The sequence below is a fragment of the Pocillopora verrucosa genome, chromosome 3 (genome assembly GCF_036669915.1).
Source record: "Pocillopora verrucosa isolate sample1 chromosome 3, ASM3666991v2, whole genome shotgun sequence".
NCBI classification, from domain to species: domain Eukaryota; kingdom Metazoa; phylum Cnidaria; class Anthozoa; order Scleractinia; family Pocilloporidae; genus Pocillopora; species Pocillopora verrucosa.
The window spans coordinates 16,058,369-16,069,150 of NC_089314.1; the positions used below are offsets into that span (position 1 = coordinate 16,058,369).

Here is a 10,782-nt window from a genome sequence, read left to right on the forward strand (position 1 = left end):
GCAGGTGAGATCTTGTTTCACTCTTTGCTGCATACTTTGCCAGATACTCAACACAGGCCTGGTAATCTACAACAAGTTGAATATCACAGTTTGCACGCCAGCTTTGAAGCTGAAGTCGTTGGTGACTGTTAAGTCTAGAGTCATTCCTTTTAGTTACAACTTGTATTTTATATTTTGGTGTGTTATCCATGGAATGAATAAGTTCAAATTGTAATGAGGTTTTTTCATTATGTTGAAATGGGAAATTAAACCTACATTTGGGTTCTTTTTCATTTCCTTTTTTTCTTAAACAATAGCTGGTACTGCATCGAGTGTGCCTCTGAATCATGTTTAATAAATCGATGTGGTCATTGTCAGATTCTTTAATATCATTATAGTTTTTTTGACATGGATGAATAATTGGTTTTATCCAATCGCCTTCATCTGGAGGATCTGGGTTACAAGTAGAGAGAATCCAATCATAATACTGGCAGATTTTTTCACTAGCTATTTTCCCATTAATTACAGTTAAACTGTCAGGTGTACTTTCATCTTCAGAAACATCTGCCAAGTATCCTTTTAGTGCAGTGTCACTCAATTTGCACAAATCTGGATCATTGTTTAATTTTGCAACACCGTGACAATGAATACTACCTCTGGACTGATATTCGAATCTATACCAATGCCATTTGGCATCAAGTGTGTTATATAACCAATGTTTAATAAAGCTCTTTAACCGTTCTGTGTAGAACCAATCAACTATGTGAGGGTTATCAATGACATTCTGGCGTCTTACATCAGGAGAATTCTCATTGCCATTTGTATTACAGGTATTTTGAAAAAGGTCATGTAATTGTGGCCAGTGCATATCTGCTGAGGAAAATGTGAAAAAGAAAGTTGGAGGACCCACATGTTGGATGATTGCTTTTAAATCTTCTTTTGCCTTAAACCAATAGGCATCTGAACCAGTTATATTGGTGATGTACCGTGACAATTTTGTCGTCAAAAGACTGCTTTGATTATTTGTAATCATATCTCTTAACTCTTGCAATGTTAAATGTTTTTCTCCTGGATTTTGCTTAAAAAATATTCCAGTTTGTTGAAGAATTTGTTTACATTGAATCATATTTAAAGCCCAGTTAGAAAATCTTGGATGATTTGTTATCTTTTTTCTCTCCAAATTTATTAAGGTGTTTGATCTTTTCCTTAAGTGTAACATTTTTTAACAGGGACGGGTTTGTTGGATCCCTTTACTATCTGGAAATAGTGTTGGAAATGCCAGTGTAGCCAAAAATGCGGTGGTAAATTCATTTAAAGGATTGTCGCTTGAACTTGGTCAGTCAATATGACCTTGTAAAACTTGCTGATTTATTGAATGTTATTCCTGTTGTTGGCTATTATTTATTGGAAGAAAGCTTGAAGTATCGACATTTGTATTATAAACATTGTCGTCTTCTTCATAAACAGGGCCATGATCTGGACCACAGTTAAGGGTGTCATCAATAACTTTCTCTTCTGTTTGTATGGAAAGAAGTTGTTGGGATACTTCATTCTCTGGTAAAGATACAAGTGCTTGATAATTTATTTCAATATCCGAATAAAGTGGATTGTGTCTTGAAAGCCAATGTATTGCATCTGATACAACTTGTCTTCTTACAACAAGATCTTTAAAATCGTTTCCTTTCCCCTTCTTCCGGACAACAATAACAGGTAAATCTTTAGGATATCTTGGGAGAGAATGTGCCAGTTCCCTAATGTTTTTTGGTATATTTATACAATGCCCTGAGAAGCCTCTTTGTCCTCCTGGTTTGATATAAACATGAATAATGGGAAGAGCATGAGCTATTAACATTTCTTCCACTTCTGTTAAACCACTTAGTTCTTTTTGTACAGCTGAAGGCACCATAAGGTTTTCAGTTGAAAATTTCTCTACAATATCCCATTCTCTGGAGCATCTTGTGCACTGATAATTATTTATGCATTTAGGAGTGGACTTTAATGGCCACACTTCAAAACAAGTTATGCATTGGTAAATAGTATAATTGTTTGAATTATGAAATTTTGATATGTTCTCCTTTGCCCATTGTTGCTCATGTAAAGGACCTAAATTTTCTCTATAGCAGTTTGATAAATATTGTTCTTTTGAAACTGTTACATTAGGAAGTGATGGTCTAATGCATACTTTCTTTTTTCCAAGAGTTTTTTTATTTTCTTTATATCTGTGTCGTTTTGCTTCTAGTCTCTCTTTGTGCTGAAGTTCTGTTTCAGATAATTTGAATTTTAGATATCTAAGAGCATTTGTATTTCTACCGTGTGGCACTGTAGAAACATAATGTAAATCCTCTATGTACCCAACAAACAATACTTTTGTTATTTCCTGGTCACCAGATGGAGTAATTGTTGATCCTTCTGGGCATGAGGGCCTTGACTCAATTATATGAATGACACAATGAAGTTGATTGGCTACAGCCTGAATAATAATATTATCCCACCATGTCCCAGGAGTGGTCATTCTTTGCAAATACATTTGCCATGAATGTTCTGATACACTTTCCACAAACAACTCAGGATGTTCTTGAAGATGTTTAACACCTGCTTGCCTTATTTCAATGTGAAAGTCAGGAGAACCATAATACTGATGAGATACTGATCGGAAAAAGCAATCTCCACAGCCTCCAACATCAAATGGCTGTAAACCCTTCTGTAATAGTCTATTAATCAAACGATCATAGGAGCTCTCTGCAGTATCAATCTGATTTGACTGGCTAATTGTAGGATTCATACCACCAGAAAGAAACAGAAGTACAAACTGTTTTCTCACTACAATACTTTTATTTCTAATATCTCTTTTAAGATAAAACGGTAAAAACGAACGATAAAATCCGACGTTTCGGAGTAGTCATGACTCCATTATCAAGGTAAAAGTTTAAAACATGCAAATAACAGTATTTAAGCGATGTGGCGCGAAAAATTAACATAATAGGTGCGAAGATTATACAAATACTTTCGCACGAATAGAGTCCGATTGCACGTTCAGGTTTGGCTTTAAAGTTCTTATATGAAGCATTTCGTACAATAAGCAGTCAAATTTGTTCCTGCACTTCTTAAGAACTTCGAAGCATTTCAGTAGGTCCTGAGGGATCGTCCCGTGTACGTTCTTGCAATGTTTGGCAATGGCTGAGGACTGTTGTTTATGTCCTTTTACACGATTGTGTAAATGTCCGCGTGTGTTATAAACAACACACTGTTCAATTACGATCGATGGCTTTGCTTCTTTCACATTCAGTTCTTGATCAATTTTTCGGCTGACAAATACGGGCTGGATGTTGGTGTTCACTTTTAGGCTCAGATCCTTAAGTTGTCCTTTCACAAAATTTGCTGAGGTTTGGTCTTTAAATGGTAGAACCACTCGAATTGTGTCATCCGTCTCTTTGGTAATAATGGTCGCTGCTGGTCACAAACCTTTGAGTCAACGAAATTTTTGGTGGCAGAGTCGATGAGGTGTTTGGGGTACTTTAAACGCGAGAATACTGTCTTCAATCGGTCACATCCGTCTGAGAAGTGTGACCAAGAAGAAGATAAACGATGTGCTTGGCCCAGCATAGTTCGGAGTAAACCCTGTTTGTACCGATTGTCAACGTGACTTTGGTAATGTAAGAGGAGACTTGAATTCGTGGGTTTTACGTACACCTTTGTCTCTATTTGGGGCGATCGGTTCAGCAACTGGATGCCCAAAAAAGGGAGCATGCCATTGAATTCGGTTTCCATCGCAAATTTTACGGAAGAATGTGCCTTGTTAAGAGTGTCCAGGAAGTTAGATGCTGTTGCGATATTTGGCATGATAGTAAGTATATCATCAACGTACCTTCGATAGAAGGAAGGAAGTTTACCCTCTCGCTCGAGGTTTTCTTCAATTGAAGACATGAACACATTAGCTAGCAGGGGACCAAGGGGGGAACCCATGGCCACGCCATCCGTCTGTTCGTAAAGTGCTCCATTATACTGGAAGAGTTGTCCTTTTGTAGCTGCACTGAGAAGGTCAACAAGGTCCGTTTTGGTCAGGTTTAGGTCAAAGGTTGAATTAAACCAGTCGTTGTCAAAAGCTCTGTTCGCGAGTATCTCAATTGTTTCATCCAAGGGTACGTTGGTAAAGAGGGAGGACACGTCGTAAGAAACCAGAATGTCGCCGTTTGATATTTCCAATTCGCGAATTTCGTCGGCAAATTAAAAAATGTCAGTTACTGTGTAGCGATTCAGAGAGAGAGGCTTAAGTTTAGTGTCGAGCCATTTCGCCAGTGCATAGTTGTAAGTTTGCGTTGCTGATAGTATAGGGCGCATCGCCAAGCGCTCCTTGTGTGTTTTCAGTAAGCCGTACAAATGCGCTAATCTGGAACCTGTAGGACGAACAGTATCTGCTATGGACTTAGGCAGAATTCTACGAACAATGGCGTCTAAATCTTTCTCTTTCTTTAGGAGGGGGTGGTAATATGTTGGCGGTCTACCTTTACTCGAGGGCCTTTTCAGGGGAACAGCTTGAAATTTACTGGAATCATTGATGGAAGCTTCGGATAATAGTCGCATATATTCGGACTTATTCATTACGACTACTCCCGATCCTTTATCTGGTTTGGTGATGACGATGTCGTCACGTCGTTTCAGTTGTTCGATGGCAACCAAAAGTGTCTAGGGAGGTTGTCAAGATGAGGTTCAAGGCTCCAGTAAGCCTTTTCAAAGCTCGCTTTCACTTCAATCAGTGACACTCGTTGCGGAAAGGCAAATTTCAAACCCCGACACAAAACCAGTTTCTGAAAGAAAGAGAGTTCATAAGACGATATGTTGTGAATATGCTCGTCAACATCCGTTTCTTTGTAGAGTAACCTAGCGACCTTCTTTGTGTGAGTGCTCATTACCTCCTGATAGTACTTGTTTCTGAGATTGACCATTGTGCGTAGGATGCAAGTGTAACGGAACAAGCTGCAGCTTCGACGAATTTCATCGTAGATGGAGTTGATCTCGCACTTAAGAGGTGCACTTTGTTTGATCTTTTCCTTTAGCTCTTCAGAAACTACATTCCTTTCGAAGGCTACCGATGACTGCTTCCATTTAGAACTCCTTTCTTTGTCAATCTTGGCGAAAGTTGGAGTAAGATCGAAATTCTGACAGTCGCAGAAATTCAATTGAACCATCGCAGTTGGTCTGTTTCTTGCTGCACTGTTCAAGTCTCCTGAACAAGTGCAGTTGATTATCACGTTTCAAAATTCGTATTAAAAGAGATTTCTTAAAAGATAAAACGGTAAAAACGAACGATAAAATCCGACGTTTCGGAGTAGTCATGACTCCATTATCTAGGTAAAAGTTTAAAACATGCAAATAACAGTATTTAAGCGATGTGGCGCGAAAAATTAACATAATAGGTGCGAAGATTATACAAATACTTTCGCACGAATAGAGGCCGATTGCACGTTCAGGTTTGGCTTTAAAGTTCTTATATGAAGCATTTCGTACAATAAGCAGTCAAATTTGAAGTAATGCAGTTCGGAAGACATTGGAACCTTTTGTTTTAAAATAATTTTTAAATGTTTTCTTTTCTTTCTATGATAATACAACCGCACTAATTTCGTTTTAGGAATTCTAGAAGGTTCTCTGTTTCTCTTCCTGCGATGGGATTGCTGCAACGGTGTTCTCTGGACTGAGCAACCAACATGCCTTTAAATACTCTGTTCTTCTGGGCGCTTAAATTACATGGAAGCACACATTTACTTTCCAAAGGAACAGAACTATACTTTCTTAGCAATAGTGGCAATGCTAAGATAATAATTGAACTCCATTTTGTTAGCCGTGATAATTTTTGTTTAGGCACTGCGTTTGGTTGAATAATTACAAGCTTAGCTGATCTGAATTCTGACATTTGTGGTGACCAAACTGAGTCAAATTTTGGGAAAACTGTACTCCATTTTGTTACCCGTGATAGTTCTAGTTTAGGCTCTGCGTTTGGTTGAATTTGTGGTGACCAAACCGGGTCAAATTTTGGCAAAACTGTGCCGTCGTTTGATTCGACTCGTTTGCATGGTGACCAAACTGGGTCAAGAGGCCAAAAAGTCAGTTTGCCTTTTGCGCTTTGAGATAAACGCGACATCTGCGGCAGGAGGCTTGGAAAACTTCACCATGCTTTCCGTACAGACAGTGTTTTATTCTTCAGCTCTGTGATCGTGAAGTGAAACATGTCAAACGGCTCCTTCAAAAAGTGAAAGTGGTTTACAAGAAGTTTTAACCGCCCAGAACAGTAATCAGTATTAAATATAACATAACTAACCTTACCTTCACAGCTACAAAAATTCAAATCCCCAGCAAATGGTCCAATTGCGCTAAAAATCTCCTACAGCTACAAAAACTCCAAATCCACTCGACACTTGCCTCAACAACGTCAGCAAAACATTCTTCGATCTTCCATACAATACAATACAAACTTTATTGACACTCCCTAAGAGGGCTTTTCAGTGACAATTAATAATTACAATAATAAAAATGTTTAATCTATAAAGCTAAAAATAATTACGAAAATTACAACTAAGAAACTTTAAGAAGGTACGATAAAATGGGTAAGATAAAGACTAAGAAACTTTAAAAAAGGACAATAAAAAATATATGATATGATTAAAAACTAGGACCGAGGATAGAGAAAAGCAGCAAATAATTTGGCCCTAAGTTTACACTTAAAATTAGAAGAAGAATTACAAAGTTTAAGATCATTATCTAAACTGTTCCACAGGCTGACAGTGCGATAATAAAAAGTTCTTTGTCCAGATTTAGTTTTGTATAATGGTATGTGCAACAGTTGGGAGCTTCTGGTCGTGCGACCGCTAACATTACCGTGCGTTAGACACTTTGAAGAGAGGTAAGTGGAAGCGGATCCAGTCATACATTTAAAAGCAAGGACGGCGTCACGGAAGTATAGCTGAGATTTAATAGGTAGCCAATGCAGTTCTTTCAAAAGCGGAGTAAAGTGGTCAAATTTTCTGGATCCACAAATAATCTGGGCTGCAAAGTTCTGGATCACTTGGAGCTTGGGGAGGTTAGTGTCAGCAGCATTGGACCAGACGGAGGAACAATAAAACAACTTACTAAATACTAAAGTGTTAATTATAGTAATTAAAGTCGATCTGTCAAATACGTGCTTAACACGATTAATCTGGGCCAAACTTGAGAAACAGGTGGAAACAGTTTTAACAGTGTGCTCGTGGAAAGTTAGGTTCGAATCAAAAATCACACCTAGGTCTTTAACGACGTGCTCCAGTGTCAGCTCTTTTCCTAAGAGGGAGAGATGGATATCGGGGAGGTTTAGTAGCCTTTGTCGACTTCCGTAAACAATGAGTTTGGTTTTATCACGATTCAAAAGAAGATGATTATTGAAGCACCAGTTTCGAATATGTAAAAGATCGGCGTTTAAATCGGTGACAGATTTAGCCCAGTCATGGACTGGGAAAGAAATGTTAAGTTTTGTGTCATCGACGTAACTTTCAGTAAAACAGGAAAGGGGGGCAAGTGGTAAGTCGTTTACATAAATACTGAACAACATAGGTCCAAGAATGCTTCCTTGAGGCATGCCTGATACAACGGGTAGAGGATCAGACAACTCAGAATTTATGCGCACAACTTGTCGGCGGTCGGAGAGGTAGCTGGTAAACCAAGCAATGCTTGATGGTGAGATTGCAACGTTCAACAGTTTATTGAGCAATATTCCATGGCTTATAGTATCAAAGGCTTTGCTCATATCAAGTAAAACAACAGCGGTAACTCATCGATCGCACTTAATAGAGTATCAGTAGTTCGTATTAAAGAGGTTTCCGTAGAGTGCAATTTCTTATTGCCACTTTGCCAAGTAGATAACCTTTCATTTGACACTAGATAAGGCATAATTTGATTAAGTGCCACCCTTTCGCATACTTTCGAAAGGATGGGCAAGAGAGAAATAGGCCTATTGTTGTTAGGTTCTTTGTGATTTCCATCTTTTAGGATAGGCGACTATAATTTCCAAGATCGAGGAAAATTTCCATGCTTGAAAGAAGCGTTGATTATGGATGTAATCACTGGGAGAGTAGTAGGAAGGCTATCTTTGATTACACGTACTGGAATGTTGTCAATCCCAGATGACTTATTAGCTGGCATTGACCTGACAATCTGGGCGACTTCATAACAATCCACGTGCGTAAAATTGAATTGATCAGTCACTGGGGAAATTGCAGGATCAGGCACAGGTGGTGAAAGATCAAAATTGCAATCATTAGCAAGTGAATTAATCTTGTCAACAGCAACTTGGCCAACAGACGTAAGAACCGATTAAAATTGTTTGCGACGGTCCTGTCATCTTTGCTAAATGATCTCACGCTGGCAGACTTTTTTGGAATGAAAGATCGAATAGTCTTCCACAACTGGCATGAGTTGTTGGGATTGCTTGTGATCTGGTTCGCGGCGAAAGCGCGCTCAGCTGATCTTATTTTTCTCTTGATGTCATTCCTAAGGTTTTTATAGGTGGTCCAAGCATCTGGTTTACCTGTTCTTCTTGCTATCTTTCTCCACTGGTCCCTAGATTTCATGAGCTCTCTGATCTCGTCAGTTATGTAAGGGCTAGGTCTTCCTCGAATCTTGACTTTTTTGATTGGTGCGTGTTTGACAAGGACTTCACTGAATAATGTGTTAAGAGTGTAGACGCGGTCGTCAATATCATCAAAACAATCGACGATGCACCAAGGAACCATTGAAATATCCCAGAGAAAATCATCTTGCTGGTAGTTCTTGAAAATTCTTGTCATGATACATACTGGCTTAGGACGTTTCCTTTTGAGTTTAAGTACGGCATAGATTAAATCGCGGTCGCTGATGGAAGAAGGCATGACTTTTGTGTCGATTATTAAGTTTTCATGTGAGGTCAGGATAACATCAATCAAGGTTGCAGACGACTCTGTGACCCTTGTTGGTTGTGTTATCATCTGAGATAAATTAAAGGACATACAGAAATTGACGAGGGCTTGAGAAGCAGGATCAGATGAGTTTAACAAGTTGCAGTTTAGGTCACCCAGGATGTAAATAGGCTTATTCATTGGCATCGCCGAGGTTCGGGCATCACATAGCTCGTTGTCGAAGCAATCAAGAGTCGAAGACGGAGGTCTATAAACTGTACATATAAGGAAGGATCTGTAGTTGCCTGCTTGACTTTTAAGCCACAGCTGGTGGAGGCCTGAGCTTGTGATAGATGATAGGTGTTGCAGACATTCTACCTTCAGGTTTTGTTTTACGGAGGTACAAACGCTACCTCCGGGTTTGTTTGTACGGTCAAGGCGATAAATATTGTAGCCAGGAATATTGAGCTCGATGTCAGATATGGAGCTGTTCAGCCAAGACTCGCTGACACGTAGGATATCAAATTTTTTATCTAGGACAACTTCTTTAATAAGAATAAAGTGATTTCTGTTCTTCAAAAAACGAGCGTTTATATGGGCCAAGGTGACATGGCATTCTTGACTTGAATCCGAATGTTTAACTGGTCCAGGCTGAGGGTGAACATCGGCACTTCGTACCAAGGTGACTTCCACAGGGTTAAAGGATGCTGTGTGGTTAGTAAAGTATGCTACCCTTGCCCTGGAGAATTTCTTGCGGGTAAGAGGAGCAAAATGGCCATCAGCACGCAGCGGGACCGGTGGTAGATCCAGGTTGAATTCATTCGAGTTTGACGTAAATTCATCCCAGAACGACCAAGGGTACGAAGAAAAGTTTGCTCTATGCTGTGGCTCAGCGTCCTCTACAGAAAACAGTAGAGGAACCGAAAAACATAGAAGAAATGCGGACGACATAAAAATGCGTCCGACCGCCATGACCGCTCCTTTTTACCAAATCGCATCCATGTGACAGAAGCTTGAATCACATGTGATAACGTCAGCAAAAAACGTCCTTTGATCTTCCACGTGACAGAAGCCTGGATCCCATGCGACAAACTGTTCTGATTGACACATTTTTCGCATTCTGATCATTCTTAGTTGCAGAACAAATTTTCAACTTCCGGTTTGAGCCTCCCTGTTATAAACGTGGCACGCACGCGTAATACGCAATCCACTGGTCACTGTCAAGATTAGGGTTGCGGGCCTCTCTTGGGCCCGCAACAATAGAGCTGAATGAGTAAAAAAAGAGCATATAAGTATGACACAGAAAGAAAAGCAACACTCAAAAAAAAAACCAGAATATTGATGAAAGTAATGTCCATGAAAACAAAAGAATTAAATGAAGAAGCATCAAAGGCCAAAAAAAAAAGTTGTCCAAAGAAATCAATATTTCACAACTTTGAAATGTCACGAGAATAGAACTGTCTACTTTATAATTGATATTGGCAGAAACTGCACAAACAAAGCAATTCTTTCTTGATCACTTTTTATCTAAAAGAGATGTTTGCCAGTTGATGCACTTTAGATCACAAACATGTGATACAAAGGACAGTAATAATGGTCTTGATTGGGGTCAGTACTTTGATGACACTCTGTTGCAGAGGTCATCTTCTGACAGCAAATAAACATCTTTGGCATTTTTCTTGACATCCATTGTCAGGAAGATAGCTTCGAAGGGCTTCACCATGTCACAAGATGGGTTCCACCTGGTTGGTACTTCATTTACTTGTGTTGAGGCAATTCCATTAGAGATTGTTTTGATTTCAAAACTGCCACAGCTCTTTTGCTTCTATGGAAATAGCTTACTATGCGCCCTATTCTTCTAAGAAGCCTGTCCATCTGGGACACCTTGATTCCTTGTTGGGTTGCC

At 39.3% G+C, this 10,782-nt stretch overlaps 1 protein-coding gene and 1 pseudogene across 1 annotated transcript; both read right to left on the bottom strand.

Annotated features, from left to right (window-relative positions):
* Positions 1–2,835: 2,835 nt before the first annotated feature.
* On the bottom strand, positions 2,836–4,317 carry LOC131790848 (uncharacterized; annotated as a pseudogene).
* Positions 4,318–8,204: 3,887 nt separating this feature from the next.
* On the bottom strand, positions 8,205–9,848 carry LOC136279603 (uncharacterized). Its single transcript, XM_066163541.1, has one exon. It carries the CDS (start codon positions 9,846–9,848, stop codon positions 8,205–8,207), a length of 1,644 nt encoding a protein of 547 aa, XP_066019638.1.
* Positions 9,849–10,782: the final 934 nt, after the last annotated feature.

What these genes read in the sequence shown, in the direction of transcription:
- LOC136279603 (XM_066163541.1), bottom strand. Translation starts at nt 9,848, where the DNA reads ATGGCGGTCGGACGCATTTTTATGTCGTCCGCATTTCTTCTATGTTTT.